At 31.6% G+C, this 19,236-nt stretch overlaps 1 protein-coding gene across 12 annotated transcripts in view; it reads right to left on the reverse strand.

Moving 5' to 3' along the window:
• LOC129958405 (uncharacterized) overlaps window positions 1-19,236 on the reverse strand; it is a 152,862-nt gene that overhangs the window by 23,320 nt on the left and 110,306 nt on the right. For 11 of the 12 annotated variants that reach the window (XM_056070884.1, XM_056070873.1, XM_056070876.1 and 8 more), the window contains 4 exons: window positions 18,572-18,662; window positions 12,424-12,624; window positions 3,700-3,758; window positions 1,901-1,985 (listed from right to left, as the gene is read on the reverse strand). In XM_056070884.1, coding sequence (XP_055926859.1) covers window positions 1,901-1,985; window positions 3,700-3,758; window positions 12,424-12,624; window positions 18,572-18,662 — 436 coding nt within the window. The remainder of the gene's footprint in view (window positions 1-1,900; window positions 1,986-3,699; window positions 3,759-12,423; window positions 12,625-18,571; window positions 18,663-19,236) is intronic. The other variant, XM_056070885.1, reaches the window with a different exon arrangement.

The following is a 19,236-nucleotide window of genomic DNA, read 5'->3' on the forward strand; positions in this document are numbered from 1 at the left end:
TATATATATTACCTATCCATATATATTTCATGATATAAACCATTGTTGCCAAATGAAAGATTCAACACCATATTACAAACACCATATTATTATGCAGTAACAGGAAAAAATTTATATGGAAGTGTAAAAATAAAAATTTGTAATCGTTTGGAAAAAATATTATAAAAATAAGAGTATACATTAAATTGAGAACCTAAAGAAATAGATGAAATGCTGCTTATATATTATTGAAAAACCAAGGATATCGACTTCCCTTAAATTTTTACAAAATCTTTGAAATTCAGGGAAATAAAAAAAATATATCTGAAAATTTATTTCACATAAGCAAGATTGAAAAACGTTTTGATAGATATAGTCAGTTGCTGATAGATATAGTCAGTTAAAAAAGGAATATTTAAAGACAATACAAAAACAAATAATTTGCTTCGTCAGAACAATATCGTAACAAATACATTCTGTAATTGTTTTCCGAATTGAATAATTTATTTATTTATTATTAATATTATTATTATTTTGCCGAAACAAATTTATTCTAAAATTTCAATTATACGAGTTTTATCCGGCAACAGCGAAACTTCTTCCAGTGATGATATCGCCACTAGAGGCCATTAGAAGTAATCATTCTTCGCAGTCATTATCATAACTGCACATCCACGCAGAAGAAAGCGTTCTGCATTTTGAAATATACCAAAACATCGACACAACATTCCAAAGGCAGATGAAGAATTTTCAGGACAAGGATTGTTTAAGTAAGAAAACCAGTCCAGAGCAAACACCATCAAAAACCAAATGTCTTAGAAAAATTCGCGAACGCCTTTATGAAATCCCGAAAATTTAACGCGTAGTGTGATTCAGGAACTGAAGATGCCTTAAACAACAGAGTGGCATCTGTTAAGGAGATCTCAAAAATTCGAAGCATATGCATTTCAGAGGGCAGAGTCTTCAAAACTTTCTGAAGCCGCATTACGTGTGAATTTTTTATATAAACTAGAGGTGGACGGTTTCGTGAAAAGATTTTTGTTAGGGATGAAGTCATCTTCCACTTAAGTGGCAATGTTAACTGCGATAATTAACAATTTCCATATACGGCATAGAATAATGGAACACCACCGAGATTCTCCAAAAATGAATCGAAACTATTGAATTTGAGACTTCCCAGCTTGAAGTCTGTCCATTTCTTTCTCAATGAGGATGAGAACTTATTGTCACTTCAACCAGTGAAATTCTCCGTTTTAACACATCATTCACAATGCTTCAATCAAAAATGCCATGTGCATAAATAGTCAAATTTTACGTTTTGCTACCAAACTTGTATTAAACACTATTCGAACCTGGGAGCTGGCATTCAAAACATGTTTTTAATACTTTATACACATTTTTCCCCAATTCTTGATCACAATTTAGAATTATTTTGAAGATCGTGATGATTTGAACAACTCAGTAAATTATACTTTATCCACCATCAAAATATATTTTGCTTTGCCAAAAAATGTCAAAAAAAAAAAAAAAGTTTTCACATAATTTTGGCCTTAATCTCACAATAAAAATATACTCGATTTTCGATTTAAAAATACATTATTTCCTACTTTTTAGAGCGTTTACTAAAGAAAGCTGAAAAACTTTAAAATTTTCCTATATCCTATTGTATAGTCGTTAATATATATCACAATTCAGGATCAAAATTATTGTGAAATAAAAATATATTTCCCGAAAATTTTAGGTCTCCTTTTGAAAGTCAGTCTTTAACAAAATTAGCATATTAATTAATTAATGATTTAAAGCGCTAAAATCTAAAGAGTAGTCAAATGTCATCTAATCCAGTGATAAATAAAGTAAAAATAATAAATACTAGAAATTCTAAAAAGTTCCTGGTAAAAAACGTATTTGTATTCGTTCTCACCGTCAAAATCTGATTCAAAACCTTGTGGATTTGTAGGTATACCATTTTCTATCGAGGGATGTGTAATTCCAACCTCCATCTCGTCCTATAAAAAAAACATAATTTGAGAACTTTATTTTTAGCCAATATGAATTACAAAAAAGATTCAAAAATTTTCTTTAATGAAAATAACAATCTTTAAATGATTCGATTATTTATGAACAAAAGAAAATTTTAATGAATAAATAGAAATTTCATTATAAACAAAACGAATACCTAATTATTCAACTCATCTTTCAATATTGAGCAGTAAAATATCAGTAACTCGTTGTGAAATAAATATTTAGCTAATACTATACCAAAAATTAAAACAATTTTCATTATTCTTTATTATTTAATAAATAAGTGATAAGTTATACATTTTCTGCTAATTTGTTTTCAAAACTATGGCTCAATTTTATATAAAATTTATCATGGAAATTAAAGTTGCATCATAATTTTATCAAAAAGCCCTTTTAAAAAAATTAAAAATGATACTCAATCACATGACCCAGCCAAATTTTATTTACAATAATAATCTGCATAATGACAATTATGGAACCTAGAAATACATTTTTCATATATGTTTAATAATGAAAGAAAGCATTTCAATGAAGAAAGATTATCATACTTCATGGCAATTAAATATACCACAGCTGTTCTAAAAATATGAGAATGAAATAAAGCTTCAAACATAGATAATGTAGTTTTTGATTAAGAAAATAATCCAATTAAACTTATTATTATCCAACTTATTATGAAAATAAACATTGTCACGAAATCTAGATTACTTTCTCTTTCAAATGTAATTATTTTAAGACGCACTTTTTATTGATTTTCATTCTTTAAGTGAAGCAAGAATTATTTTTTTTTTCAAAAAAAAGATGAGTTGCTTCCTTCTCAAAGAATCGTGAATAAATTGGAAAATGATTCTAGCTCTTTGAACAATAATGGTGTCGTGTTATAAATTTTAATTGACATGAAGATTCCCTCAAAACAAGAATAATATATTTATTTTAATAAATAGAAATAATAACAATATACATCATTTATATTAAATGAAGGTAGAAAAACATTATGGAAATACATAATTTCCTGAACTTTACATGATACGATTGTCATTTACGCATTTCACGTTCATATAGTAAAAATAAATGCAAAAATATATTCATAAATTTCACGACTTTTAAAAAAGTAGTTACAAGAAATGTAAAATATTTCTTCAAAGCTGAAAACAAGAAGCTAATAAATATGATCGGAGATTTCTTTATTTCCCAATTATTAAACGGAAATCTCACCATATATAGATTCAGTCTAATAAATCGATAAATACCCAATAAAGCATTAAAAAAATAATCATTTTATAAACATTTGTAAACTATCTTAAAAGTGCAAGGAATTTTTTAAGCTTTTATTATGGTATAATAGTGTGTGTGTGTGTGTGTGTGTGTGTTTGTGTGTGTGTGTGTGAGTGTGTGTGTGTGTGTGTGTGTGTGTGTGTGTGTGTGTGTGTGTGTGTGTGTGTGTGTGTGTGTGTGTGTGTGTGTGTTTGCTTGTCCTTCTATTTTCATCGAATGAGGTGCAAATATTCACTTTTTTCCTATCCTGGTTTCACATTTAATTTGAATTATATTTTATCTTAAAATAATTTATAATTATTTCATCCCTGAGTGAAATTTGTAAATTAAAATGCTATGTGAAAAATAATTCAACTCCACACAGATACATAAAATGATACGGAAATAAAATAGACAAGCTATAATTGAAAAGAAGCTAATTACCTTTTCTTTTCCGCCAGTGGATTCATCTTTTCCACCAGTGGAGTCATTTTGGGTATTTCCTAAAATAATATTCAGTAACTTCATTATTGTAAAAGTGGAAAGATTGCAACTTCATAAGAGTACTTGATAAGATTCTTATATATATATATATATTACCTATCCATATATATTTCATGTTATAAGCCATTTTTGCGAAATGAAAGATTCAACACCATATTACAAACACCATGTTAGTATGCAGTAACAGGAAAAAATTTATATGGAATTGTAAAAATTAAAATACATAATCGTTTGGAAAAATTATATATATATATATATATATATATATATATATATATATATCATGTTATTGCCAAATGAATGATTCAACACCATATTACAAATCGGAAATATTAATAGACAAGTGGAAATCTCTTCTCATTTTCTATCTCAAAATGGCACGTTTTATGTTTATTTTCCTCGTATAAAGAAAAAAATGGAATGCGCATTTTGGACCGATTTCCGTTCACTGATGGGCACTGAATTTAATACCGATATGTAATTTGCATGGCAAGACAGACAACACGCTAACTTAAATTTTTTTCGTTAACACCGCTCAAAATCGTAGAGACGTGTTTTTTTTTTTTTTTTTTAATTATTACTTTGGTAAGTGTGAAGCTTTAAATCGCCTTAGAATTTTGAGATTACTTTTTTTCAAGCATATATTTTATTTTATATTTTTAAAACCATATGCCAAAATTTCGGGATTGATTTTCATTTATAAAACACTTAAATTTGCTGACACATTTGCAAATAAATAAAAACATATCCTTGCAAACTTTCTTTCTGCACTTTAACATTTTTCTCACCGGTCCGATAAACAGTATCAATTTATTGTCTATCCTTGTTCTTCATGTAAAACTGGTTTTGAAATGCCGAACAAAAAAATATATTTCTTTAAAGTCAAATTTTAAAAATGAAAAAAAAAAAGAATAGTAAACAGCAAATATCAGTTGCTTATTATTTTTTCCAAGAACCAGAGGAAATGTCCCCCTGCCATTCGAATGTCTCGTATATTTCTACAATAAGACATATTTTGCATTTAACTTATGCTTTCAATTACCAGAGTGCGTATTGCAACAATGCAATACACTTTATTTCGACAGTGTCGAAATTTCTGTGTGGACCTAAGACTAGTGTTAAGATTACATAAACGATCACTTCAATTTTCGGGTTCTGATGCTTATATGCGCAATGAAATTCTGCGGGTGCATTCATATTAAAATTTGGTACTGATCTATAACTTAGATGTGAAGACTTCTGTCCCGTTTCTAAACTATCGCAATTGTTTACACATCAATTAGGGAGACGGTCAGGCAGTCAATAAAAACATTCACCAAATTTTGTTCATAAAGATCGTTTCATTTTTAATTTGCATCTGCAATTTCAGCAGACAAAGAAGCAAATTTCCCGTACAAAGATTTCATTGAACATTTCGCAAAGTTTTAAAATTTGTATGTCAAGGCAACATATAAAATTTCATTCTTTTAGATTATTTCTGTTTTAAACCACCGTAAAAGATACGCATAATAGCCAAATGGTTTGAACGAAATCATGCTTTTGAGACAAAAATTAAAATGAAGCCCTTACACTTCACCTTCCTTTTCAAATATATCAATAAAGGTTGCACAGTTTACAAATGCATAGTATAATTTATAATAGGAAAAATGCAAAGACTTTGCAAGTAAAGGTATGAGACAATTATAATTCAAGTAAACTTTTTATATATATTTTTTTCGAAAACAATCGTTTGTTTACGAATTGTGATTTATTTTCCTATTGCTTCTTAAAACCAGATAATTTTAAGGCGAAAATTTAAAAAAAAATGTAAAAAGATATTTCTTAAAAACATTTGTTAATATGCAGAAAAAGAAAATATATTTTTTTACACATTAGAAGATCAAAAAAATGCTAAGATCGTTAGAGATACATTGTACGGAAATTGGAATTTCTATCCTGTGACATATTTTTTCTAACTCCTATGCAATAAATTTTCAGAGATTTTTTTTCCCTTATGATATCTTTTGCGGCTTTACAAATTTCTTCAATTTCCTTCCCTTCATATTTTAGAGAATTGCTCTGATATCCATATATTTCATGAAAAATTATTTTTTCTAATAAACAATTATAAAAGCGTTTTATTTGTTATTTTCTGCTCGTAATCTTTATTCTATGTAATATCTGTTGCGAGTTAAAAAATTGATGTAAAACGCCTCAGCCCTATCCAGAAATCCTTTCCATTTTTCATAGGATGCCGTTCTATGAATTTTTATTTATTTCGATTTACTTTCATTCTCCACGAACAATCAAAAGACAGAATGGAAATATATATATATATATATATATATATATATATATAAGGTCTTGTTACAAATTATTTTGACAGTAAATTGAACGATTAAATGATGTTCGAAGTATATTAACTGAAAAGCATCAGTTTACCTTCTAAAATAATTGGCTTTTTTACTTTCTCCTATACCTCCTTTCTATATATCCTCTAGAATCCGAATTTTTGACTAATCTCCACGCTTTAGATTTATCTGAGTTCGAAAAACTTATTTTTAGCACTATACCTGTTTGTCAGTGACAACGATAACTCAGAAACGCTTTGAGCTAGACAAATGAAATTTGGTATATGGTCTTTACACCAAATATGTAGATTTCTATTACATTTTGTGCAAAAGCCATTCAGTGAAAATATGTCTATTTGGTTGTTCGAATACAAATTATATAAATTAATATGAAACTGCAAACGAAAAAAAGCTAGATAAATTAAATTTGGTCCACAGATTTAACATTTGTAGTGTAGATACCTATTAAATTTTGAACCAAATTAAATTAGGAGTCTGCACTTTCAAAAGCATGTAAGCATATATATATATATATATATATATATATATATATATATATATATATATATATATATATATATATATATATATATATATATATATATATATATATATATATATATATATACCGGGTGTGGCATAAATTCGTGAAAACTTTTAAAAAATCATAATAAAAAAAGTAATGCTCAAAAAAAATTGTGGTTTGCGGGAATATGTTCAGAGAGCCTTTGGATTTTGTTATTTTCATTAAAAAATTGTATTAAAAAATAACCGATAGATGGCGCTCACACGTCATGCCGAGACTGTTTATGCAAATCAGTACAGCTATAAAACAAAAGGCTGGAAATGGATCTGTTATTCGACGCCAGTAGCATGCTATCGCTACCGGGTCGATCATTAGTGGTGAAACTGTTCTATAAGAACGGTGAATCCGCGACTAAAGCATTGCGACAGTTACGGACGGTGAAAGGAATTAAGGCGAAGAAAAACCCAATTTCATTGAATGGGATATTGAATTTAGTTCGCCGTTTTGAGGAAACGGGAAGATTAGGGGATCGTCCACGAAGTGGCATACCATCCGTCAGCACTGACCGCGTCCCTGTTGTCCAAAGGGTCATGAGAAATGTGGCAGCCAAGACTTCAACGGGGAGTTCCAGTGCACGTGAAGCAGGTAAAATAACAGGAATTCCGGAAAAATCGTTCTGACTCATTCTGCACGAAATCTTGAAGTTGCATCTGTACAAGATAGAAGCATTTCACCAGCTGTTGCCAGCAGATTGTGAGAAAAGACAAGCCTTTGCAACATGGGTGCTCGCACAAATGGAACGTGACCCACAATGGTTACTGAACATCATGTGGACAGATGAAGCCCACTTTTCATTGCATGGTGACGTCAATACGCAAAACAGTCGTACCTGGGCAGCATCAAACCCTCGTGCTTACACGATCAAATCACTACATTCTCCACATGTGACTGTTTGGGGCGGTTTCACTGCGTCCTTCATTCTAGGCCCTTCCTTTTTTTGAAGAGAGTTGTCCTGTATCCGGTTGGAAAACCTGTTCCGTCACTGCAGAACGCTATCTTAGGCTTTTGCGAGACCATGTTAGGCCTGCTTTGCAGCAAAGACATGCGTTATCTTCCGTCACCTTCATGCAGGATGGTGCCCCTGACCACGTTGATAGTTCCGTCAACTCCTTGCCTGCCGCAGGCATATATATACGTCTCCCTAAGTCAATGTGTTAACTGCCCCTGGCGTATATATACGTCTCGCAACTGTATACGTATATATATACATGGCACTGGCGACCGAATCTCGCAAGTTATCCTCTGCAGGTAAGGGGTTAAGACGTTCCTCCTAGACACATTCACTGAGGACAGAGTGATAAGCAGAGGATGTAAGAATGAGTGACCCTCACGATCGCCAATTCTTTCTCCAGCGGACTTTTGGCTGTGGGGATACCTGAAGTCTTGTATCTACCGGAGCTCTCCTGCCACTTTGATGGAACCGAAAGATGCCATTCAATTGGCCGTTAGTGGCATCGATGCCGATATGTTACACGCAGCTGTAATAGGCGTAGTTACACGCCTCACTTGCTTAATACCTTGTGGTGGCGGTCATGTTGAGCATTTTTTGCTTTAAAATAAAATGCACTATAATGTTACTGTGCTCTGTTTTCCTGATTTGCATAAACCGTCTCGGTATGACCATGTGAGCGCCATCTATCGATCATTTTTAAATACATTTTTTAAACGAAATAACGAAATCTAAAGGCTCTCTGAACATATTCCCGCAAACCGCAATTTTTTTCGAGCATTACTTTTTTTATTATGATTTTTTGAAGTTTGCACGAATTTATGCCGCACCAGGTGTATATATATATATATATATAAAAGCATTATTTTATGTACAAAATGCAGTTTCGAAGACAGTGAAGAGACTTTCGATTTCGTGACGTCGTTACATTTCATCTTGGAGCAGCACGTATTATTTACAAGCAGGAACGACGAGCAACACAGAAAGACACAGAAAGAACTGAGGGAAAAGCTCTTGAACATTTTATCCCTGGTCTTATATAATCAGAGATATTGATAGGGAAATTATTTCTCCATAGTGCTTATATACAATGAGATTTTGATAGGGATTTTCGCTACACGCGCTAAAGAGGCAAGGGAAACACAAGGATCTTTTAAAAAACAATGTGCTTATTGAACATTTTTCTAGCCCTTCAAGCGGAGTGTTGTTGTTGCTTCTTATGGCACTTGCCTATGGACAAGCCCGCTGTTACGAAGACAGCGATTTAAGCCGGTGGGAGAGCATCTATTGTTCGTTTAGTAGCTCCAACTAGGGTGAAGAGTACGACTTTGCTACTCACGCATCACTCATTCGCTTGCACAACCCCTTTTTACAGGAGGGCACTTTCACACATCTCACAGATAGAACAACAGAATAACAACCATGCCCAAACCGGGACTCGGACCCAGGAAGCTCAGATCACGGGAAAGACGTACTACCCCTTTGCCAGGACGCCGGCACGCGGAGTGTGAGAAAGTTAAGCTTTTAGCCGATTCAGCAATTTTACAAAGCTTCTCTTAAATTAATTAATTAGTGAAAGTGGAACTGGATCAGGAAAAAAGAGAATATTTTAGAATGAAATTACTATGGGCTAAATTAAGATAAACTCTTGGAAATAAATTAAATTGAAATTAGAGCTTAAAATATCATTACACACACACATATATACTTTTCTTACAATTGTTCAAATTTGAAAGCTACACTACAGAAACTGAATAAGAATTTGATATTTTCAAAAAAATAAATTGTCTGAAAACAGCTATATTCAAATTCAGTCCATTCCAAAATAAGGTAAAACAAAGAAACAAATAATAAATGTAGGGCAAAAAGTACACTCGAAAATTGAACCTTAGAAAAGTTTTTCGTAAACACAAATAACTTCTCATTTAGGAACTATATACATCCACCACAAAAACAAATTCAAAAAAATTGTGCTTTTCTCACAATTTTTCAAATTTCAACAGAACAGGAAAAAAAGAACTAAGTCCTAACATAGTCCCACAACTATGCTCCTGTAGTTCGGAAACTTCGCTCCGTGCACATAAACGTTTAACTCTATCTCGTTCATTACGAATGGATCTTCTTATGAACGATTCTTGAGCATTTTCATTCGCCCTGTCTTCTCTTTTTCGACGATTTCGTTTTAAAATATATACGGAATGACTTAAACTCATCATGAAAAATTTTGTCCGTTTTTTGACCGTTAATTTTTTGTTTAAAAAATTATCAAACCGATGCATGAATAGCGTTCGCTTGAAATCTTATCAAACCGCGTGTTGATGTTCCCGGGCGAGGTCTAAGTGTTGCCAAACGGCGATTAACAAACTCAGCCTGATTTTGCGTCCACGTAAGCGTTATATATATATAGAGAGATTACATGATATCTTCGGTTTCGAGGATGTGATTCTTATATTTGAGTTGCTTGTGAATTATGTGTGAGTTTTATATCGAGTTATGATGAATTTTAATTATTTAATTTCAGCTTATACATTTGAGATGTGATAATTCGATGCTAGTATCTCCAACGGGCTCAACGATTTGAGGATTAATGGTGAACTAGTAGTATTGTATTCTTAGTTTGCGGGTAAATAAGTTATTTCAGTTCTACCTCTGAGAGAAATGCAATTCTCGGGTGTTCATCATTATTTCCGTGTTTTCGCATACAGCAACGCTAAAAGCCTAAATGCTATTTGTAATTTCATGAAATTAGTTTCGCTGTGAAAGAGCTACGAAATTTCCATAGAGAATACTAGAACTGTGCATTGACAAGACACTATTTTGATGCAGTTGGTTTTTAACGATGAGAACATACAGACCCTATATGGCAACATCTGATAGATCAGTGAGACAGTTTCAAAGCATTTTACGTAGGTGACTAAGTACAAAAGTTGATTTTTGGCAGAAGTATCAAATATTTTTTTTATATTCTTAACTTTCAATTCTTTCTTAATAAAACTGCCTGAATTTTGCTCTAAGTTTATTTTTTAGGAAACTACAATGATTTTTATGTTCGCAAAACTCGTATTTTAACGCAATTTTACACTTTTCACTGCTATTTTCTCAAATTCTAAATTTCGGAAAAATCTTCTTACAAGAAACTTCATAAATTAAAATTTAATACATTTTGTTCAAATTTAGTATAATAATTTCTCAATGGGTTTTGCAATTTTTGAACTACAGAATAAGCAATCTGTTTAAATAAAATGATTTCACAAATCCTTTAATGCTTCACGAAACAAAAAAAGCATGTTAGTCAATAGTCGAATGCCAGCAATTAAAGGCTGGATAGAAATACCACTTATTTCTTATTTCAAGAACGAACTAATATAGAATATATAGGAACTATATAGGAAGCTTTAGACAAATCGTAGATAAAGATCTAAAGAAGAAGCTTTTTGCTTAACATCGATTTTTTGCCTATATATATGTGTGTGTGTGTGTGTGTGTGTGTGTGTGTGTGTGTGTGTGTGTGTGTGTGTGTGTGTGTGTGTGTGTGTGTGTGTGTGTGTGTGTGTGTGTGTGTGTGTGTGTGTGTGCTAGAATTTTCAGAATAATTTTGGTTCTTAAATGGCATAATTTTATTTCATCGGTGTTTTTACAATTTATTTTATGAAAAGATTCAAAAATATATTATATGTTCCGTATAGTGTAGTTTAGTTATATTAACGTCCCGTTGCAAAGCAACACTAGGGCTATTTTGGTACGGACCTCGTAATTTTGAACCGCGGTCAGATGACGAGGACGACACCTGAGCTGGTACCCTCCTCTCCGCACCACACCAGCGGAAGGACGTTTGGCCCTGACGGATTTAACATGCAACAGACCCCTTTACATGACAGTTCTTCAGTGGAATCAGGTCTCGAATCTGAAACCCTACGGCTCACAAGACGAGACCTTACTACCAGGCCACCGCGGCCCATATGCTCTGTATAACATTTCCCAAAAAATTCATTGCGACGGTAGTCGTATAACTTAAAGAGAGTCAGGTGGACTATTTGTGAAAAAGAACCTAATAGGTTTCTCTTTCCCATAGTCATTTGTATACTTATGTTTAGGCATATAGCTGAGCATAATAAAAAACCTTTGACCAACTAATTCACGCAAAACCAGTATTTAAATAAATAATCATTTATGTAATGTTAAATAATGTTCCATGTATGATCAATATAATAATCCCAATAATCTAAATTATAAAATCCCAATCCACATTAAAGATTTTGTCTGTATTTATAACAAAAAAAAAAAAAAAAAAAAAAAGAAGAAGAAGAAGAAGAAAAAGAAAAAAAGATACTGCCACTTAGCTTTTCTTTTTGGATCGGTTTCCAACGAATATTGCATGAATATTTTACAAATTACAAGAACATAATGCTTCAAAGGAAGATGTACAAACATCAAGCAAGCGGTTCATAATTGTCATACGTATTAAAATTTAAAAAATACATAATTTTACTTTGGAAAAATAGGCTTTCATTTATGAACTATGTATTAATTCCTTAGTTTTCATAAAATAATAAACAATTCAATAAAAATAGCTAAACTTCACGACTTCGATTGCCATACCTTCGGCGATTTACCTGGTGCCGCCTCATAGTGAATATAAAAGAAATAATTGCTTTAAAATCTCGGAATATTTATAACAATAAATTATAAATCAGATACCAAAACTTGAAAATCATCGAAGGAAAAAAATTATTCTAGTTTTAAAAATAATTTTATTAAATTTATTTTTTCCTGTTTAATAAAATCATTTTGCGACTTACTTCTAATAGATGCTCGTGATCTCTGAACTCGAGAATATGGCTGCTGAGCAGATCGAAATCTCGGACTTTGATCCGAAGGAGTATCGAGAGATACGCCTCCTTTCAACCAACTTCGTGACTTCCGGAGATGCTTCGCTTTTTCTCCAGGTATTACGGATTTTGTCTTATCATTAAAGGTGCACGAACAAGATCGTTCGGAATCTGGATAATAGCATACCAGTTAAAGCAAAGTTTCTGAGAAACTTAGTCATTTACTTATAACAAATGCATTTTCAAAAGATTTTCTGTGATTTTTGCGAGTTTCCATTATTTTATTTTTCGTTTTTTTACTTTTCAATTACTTCTAAATAAAAATGAAATAATATCCTTTTAACTGTTAATATTTCCTAACATTATGAAACTCTTAATCATGTTCTGCCTCGGTAGCAAATTTTATTACTTTTCTCAATTAGTGATCTTTAGCTACAATCAATCAACTAAATTAAAAAAAAAATTAAAAATATTCTGTAAATGAATAATTTAAAAAGATTAAAAAGCAGTAACAGGAAAAAGTGTGGAAAAAAATTATATGCAAGTGTAAAAATTAAAAAGTATAATCGTCTGAAAAAAATATAAAAATAAGAGTATACATTAAATTAAGAACCAAAAGAAATAGATTCACATGCTGATTATATATTATTGAAAAACCATGGAAATCGAATTCCCTTAATTTTTCACAAAATATTTAAAATTCTGGGAAATAAAAAATTAAAATATCAGAAAATTTATTTCAAATAACCAAGTATGAAAAATGTTTTGATAGATATAATCAATTAAAAAAGGAATATTTAAGGAGAATAGACAAACAAATCAATTACTTCGTCATTACAATATCGTAATAAATATATTCTGCAATTATTTTCTGAATTCAGTAATTGATTTATTTATTCTTTTTGGTCGAAATATTTATTCTAAAAGTTCAATTATATGAGTTTTATCTAGTAACAACGACACTTCCTCCAGAGACAAAATCGTCACTAGAGGCCATTAGAAGATATTATTCGTCTCAGTAATTATCACAACAGCGCCATCCACACAGAAGAAAGCATTCTGTATTTTGGAATATACAAAAACATCATTAAAACATTCAAAAGACAAGTGAAGCAGTTTCACAACACGGATTGTTTATTAAAGAAAACCAATCCATAGCGAGCACCATCAAAAACGGAATATATTATATATATATATATAATCGTGAAACGTTTTTATGAAATTCTGAAAATTCACCGCGCCGTGCGATTGCAGCACTGAATATCCTCGAACAATAGTGTGGGGTCGGTTAAGGATACCTCTAAAATTTCAGGCATACGAATTTCAGATGGCACAGACTTTAAAACCTTCTGACAAATCATTGCACGAAGATTTCTGTGTGTATTTCGAACATAACGTGGAAGTGGACAGTTTCACGAACAGACTTGTGTTAGGGATGAAGCCATCTTTCACTTATGCGGCAAAGTTTCGCGATAATTTACAATTTTGGGCCACTAAAAATCCGAGTAAAATAGTGGAACACCACTGGAATTCTATTTAAAAAAAAAAAAAAAAAAAAAAAAAAAAAAACGGGTTTTTTTTTTGTGCCATAATCTTTAGTGTTTTCTTTTATCTCCCCCCCCCCTTCGTTGGGAAATTCATTTACAAGTTTGTTTACCATGACATGCTTTCAGAATTATTGTTCCCTCAGTTAAAGAAAACGGTCCACGGCTTCAATCTGCAGTAAGACGGAGATTGCCTACATTGGTCGACCTCAATGTACATGAATATCTGATCGGGACTAGGCGATCTTTCGATTGGCCGTGCTGAATCAAATAATATATCAATGATTTATTGGAATCAGAATCTAAATTAATGTCTTTTTGCAATTTTGTTTTGTTAAAGAGAGAGTCTTGATTTCCCCAGGACCTACAGCAAATGAAGTAGCAGATAACTACCGTATTAAACTCAATAACAAGGCATATTCAATCAGAAGTATGGGAGGATTCGGAATACTACATAAAAATTTGGCATGTCACGAGAAAGGCAAACATAGAACAGCTATACAGACCTGCTAACTGTAATTTAACGGCAAAATTGACTTATCAAAATAAATTAATATTAGTGTTTACAGATAGGATTTATTTTTGCCATATTCAGTATAACTCAGTTTAAAAATGTTCGGCCATTACGTAATTTATATATATGCTATTCTACTAAACTAGAAGGTTATTTTAGTGGCACTGATATTTTTCCTATTCTAAATTGTTTCAAATTTTTATAATAAATTTAATTCCTTACATTTAAAAATATTTAAGTGAAAATGAGAATATCGCAACAAAACCACAAAAGTTTGAAATTCTGACAACAATAATTGAAGAGCACTTGTGTCCAAAATTATATTCACAAACATTTAAACTTTATTAACTCGAGAAATATTTGGTTTTATGCGGCCTCAAAGAGATGTTATTAAAGGAGAAAATCTATAGAAAAATAACAGTATAGTTATAGGATATCTTGTTAGTTTTTGATACGAGTTACAGCAATTTGTTAAACTATGATGAATCATATATCAGGGATATGACCTTCTACAATTGGGTGTGGCCACCGTTCACAATTATACAAAATTTGCAACGAGATGCCTTACTTTTAATTAGAGTATCGAGATATGCTTGCGGCAATGGAACCCTTTCTTCTAAAATCATTGTTTTACATGCTTGGAGAAACCTGGATAGGATGTAATAATGCACAATGGTTCTTAGAACGTCCCAGACATCTTTTATAGGATTTATCCGGATACTTTCGTTACAGTCCATACGTGAAACATCCTCTTTTTCAAGAGAAATCTCAATAATATTAACCCTGTGTGGTCTCCCTCTATCGCCCACGAAAAGAAAGTCTCAGCTTCAGCACCTGAAGAAATCCAGACACCGGCTTCAAGTATCTCAACCCTATAGCGCTGAGCGGTAAAAATGCCCGTATTTAAGTGGTGTAGCTGTGTGCGACTGCTCGATGTGACGGCGCCCCAGACAAGGATTCCTCCGTTACCAAAATAGATTATATTCTTTACGTTGCAGTGATGATAGCTTGCTCCATTTACTCTCCAGCTGAAGACTCGTTGAAAAGAAATCATTCTGCTAACTTTCGACTCATGAGTAAAAGAAACACGCTCCCATTCTCCGGGTGCCCAAGACTGTTGTATTTAACTGACTTGTGCCGGACGACGTCAAGTATATACCGACCTTGTCATTAGAACGAAACTCAAAATCATGAGGTTCGCAATGGACTACCCCTACTGTTGCTTTCGGAAAGGCGATTATTATAACTAAAATAAACCATAAAATTATGTTTTTGTTTTTGTTTTTCGATACAAACGTGCCTTTTGGAATAACAAGCTCAGAGAAAGACATTGCACTGGACGCCAAGAGCGGAAGGCGGTCTCTGCAATGCGTTGAAATTCTGATTTCTTGAAAATCATTTTTTCACAAGCAAAAACACGATCACGAGGAAGCTGTGTAGCCATTACCTAATTATAACATCATGCACTTAATGTTAGTATCGATCCGGCGCAGGTGTCGTCGTTCTTATATAGGCTTGGTTGATCTGCAGCGAACCACTTTTGTGTCACTTATAATCACAAACCTATTACGCCTGAAACTTCCCAGCCTTAATTCTGTCCATTTCTTTCCAACTGAATGAATCATCTCAAAGAGGATGAGAAATCATTATCACTTCAACCAGTGAAACTCGTCGGATTTAACACATCATTCACAACGCTGCAACCGAAAATCCCATTTGCGTGAACAGTCAAATTTTACGTTTTGCTACAAAACTTATGTTAAACACTATTCAAACCTGGAAGCTGGCTTTCTAAACCCGTTCTTCATAATACATACAAATTTTATCCCTTTTCTTGATTACAATTTTGAATTCTTTTGAAGAATGTGATGTACAGTGGTGGCCAAAATTGTGGACACTTTTGAAAATATTTATGTTTTCTAACTTTGTATGCTTATAGAAAATGTTATATTTCACAAAATGCAAACTCTTACATATCATTTTAAAGAGAATTTAGTGCTGATTTCAATACAAAAAGCAAAATTTAAATATTTTCAATACAAAAAAAGTTATTCTTACTTTAATCTGAATAACAAACACAGTGATGAAGTGGATTGTAATTCCTAACTTTCCTGATCAATCACTGTTCTTATTTTGGGAACCAGAAAAATGTTAATAACTGCCTGAAGAAGATGACATCATGTTTAAAGTTGGAACAGGTCATAATTGTGCCTTTTTCTATAGAAGAAAGACTGTTTTTTATGTAAACAAATCACAAGTAAGAAATTTTGTTAAGCTTTTTAATATTTAGTAGGAATTGTTGTAAATATTTCTAATATTTAATCATGAAGCAATGCCATCAAATAAAAGAATAGACTGGACACTTAGAAAGAGAACTAAGATTATTGTATTACATGAATGTGGTCTTTCCAATGCTGAAATTGCAAAACTGGTGGGTGGTTCAGTAACTACATCTGGAGTTCAAAAGTTTTGTTTACGATATCAGGAGACAAATTCAATAAAAAATGGGGGAAATGGGTGAAAAAGGTGCATCACATCTGTGGAGGACAGAAGAATAAAAAAACTATGTCTCTATGCTCGAAGAATGTCATCAGCGGGCACCAGAAGTCGATTGAATGATGCTGGCATTTATGTCAATTCAAGAACAATCAGGAGAAGATTATTAGATGTTAGACTAAGAGATGGAATTCAACAAAAAAATTTACAGCAGTGTATAAAAAGATTACAGTGAGCAAAAGAACCCATTAATTCGCCAGATGATCAGTGGTTACATGGAGTGATGAAACAAATATATTGTTATTTGGTAGTGATGACGAAAATATGTAGGACATAGAATAGGCGAAGAGCTACATCATGACTACATTCAGGCAACTAGAAAGAACTCAGTTAGTGCAATGATTTGGTCTTGCATGTCAGCAGACGGTATTGGTCTCTTTCATGTTATCGATGGGACATTAAATGCAAGAAAATACATTGACACTATTCTAGAGCCAAAACTTACACTTTCCATTAGTGATCTCTTTCCTAACAATGCATCATTCATTTTTCAGCAGGATTCAACTCCTTGTTATGCAGCAAAAATATCAAAAGTATAATTTAGTACAAAGAGCAATGAATTGTTATCATGGCTGCAAAATCGTCCTAAATGCAAAATTATTCGGAACTTATGGTACTGTTTGAAAACTCATATAGATATGAAGCGTTCATCAAATAAAAGAGGATTAATTGATTCTATAATTGTTTCCTGGCATCAAGCAACAACGAAGGAAGAGCTTAAAACCATTCTCAGCTCAATGAAACATCAATGTGAAGCTTTAATAAAAAATAAAAGCTATCTTACTAAGCACTAGTAACTCACTGCAGTCATCAGCATCTAATGTATCTCGATAATTATTACCTCTCAACTTTTTTTGTATAGCAAATATTTGAATTTTGATTTTGGTATTGAAATCAGTATTAAATTCCCTTTAAAATGATATGTAAGTGTTTCCATTTTATGAAACGTTACATTTTCTATAAGCATACAAAGTTGGAAAACATTTAAATTTTCAAAAGTGTCCACAATTTTGGCCACCACTGTATGTGACTTAAATTTTGAACACCTGAGTAAATTATACTTTATCCACCATCACAATACATTTCGCTTTTCCAAAAAAAAAAAAAAAAAAAAAAAAAAAAAAAAAATCTTCATTAATTTTTCCCTTTGTTTCACAATAAAAATATTCTCGATTTTCGATTTAAAAATATATTATTTCTTACTTTTTAGAACATTTACTAAAGAAGACTGAAAAACTTTTGATTTTCCCTTCAAAATCAGTCTTTAACAAAATAGGCATATTAATTAATTAATTAATAATATAAAGCGCTAAAATTAAAAGAGTAGACTTATGACATCGAAGCCAGTAACAGAACCAAATTTCACAACTCTCGTGCCCCAGAGAATAAAGGGAATATATAGGGAACAAAACCTCATATTCACAAATATGCCTTTCTAGAAACTAGAAAACTAGAAATTAAAAAAAAGTACCTTTGTAAAAAACGTATTTGTTTTCGTTCTTACCTTGCAGATTTAATGAAGTAACAGTGGAATTTCCATCCGTGGAGGGGCGAATTTCTATCGAGGCATATGTAACACGCAACACATGTTTTTCCTATAAAAAACATAATTTGAGAACTTTATTTTTAGCCAATAGGAACAAAATAATTGATTAAAAAACTTCTTTCAACAAAAAAGCGATCTTTAAATAGTTCAATTATTTACGAAAAAAAGAAAATTTTAATGAATAAGTAGAAATTTCATTATAAACAAAACGAATACCTAATTATTCAACTGATCTTTCAATATTGAGCAGTAAAATGTCAGTAACTCGTAATGAAATAAACATTTAGTTAATACTATACCAAAACTAAAATAATTTTCATTATTCTTAATTATTTAATAAATAAGTGATACGTTATACATTTTCTGATAATTTGTTTTCAAAAATATGCTCAATTTTATATAAAATTTATCAAGAAAATTAAAGTTGTATCATAATTTTATCAAAATCACTTTAAAATAACTAAAAATAAGACTGAATCACTCAACCCAGCCATATTTTATTTACAGTAATAATCTGCATAATGACAATTATGGACTCTAGAATTACATTTTTCACATATGTTTAAAAATGAAAGAATGCATTTCTTTCAATGAAGAAAGATTATCATATTTCATGACAAATA

Source organism: Argiope bruennichi, chromosome X1 (genome assembly GCF_947563725.1).
Source record: "Argiope bruennichi chromosome X1, qqArgBrue1.1, whole genome shotgun sequence".
In the NCBI taxonomy this organism is placed as follows: domain Eukaryota; kingdom Metazoa; phylum Arthropoda; class Arachnida; order Araneae; family Araneidae; genus Argiope; species Argiope bruennichi.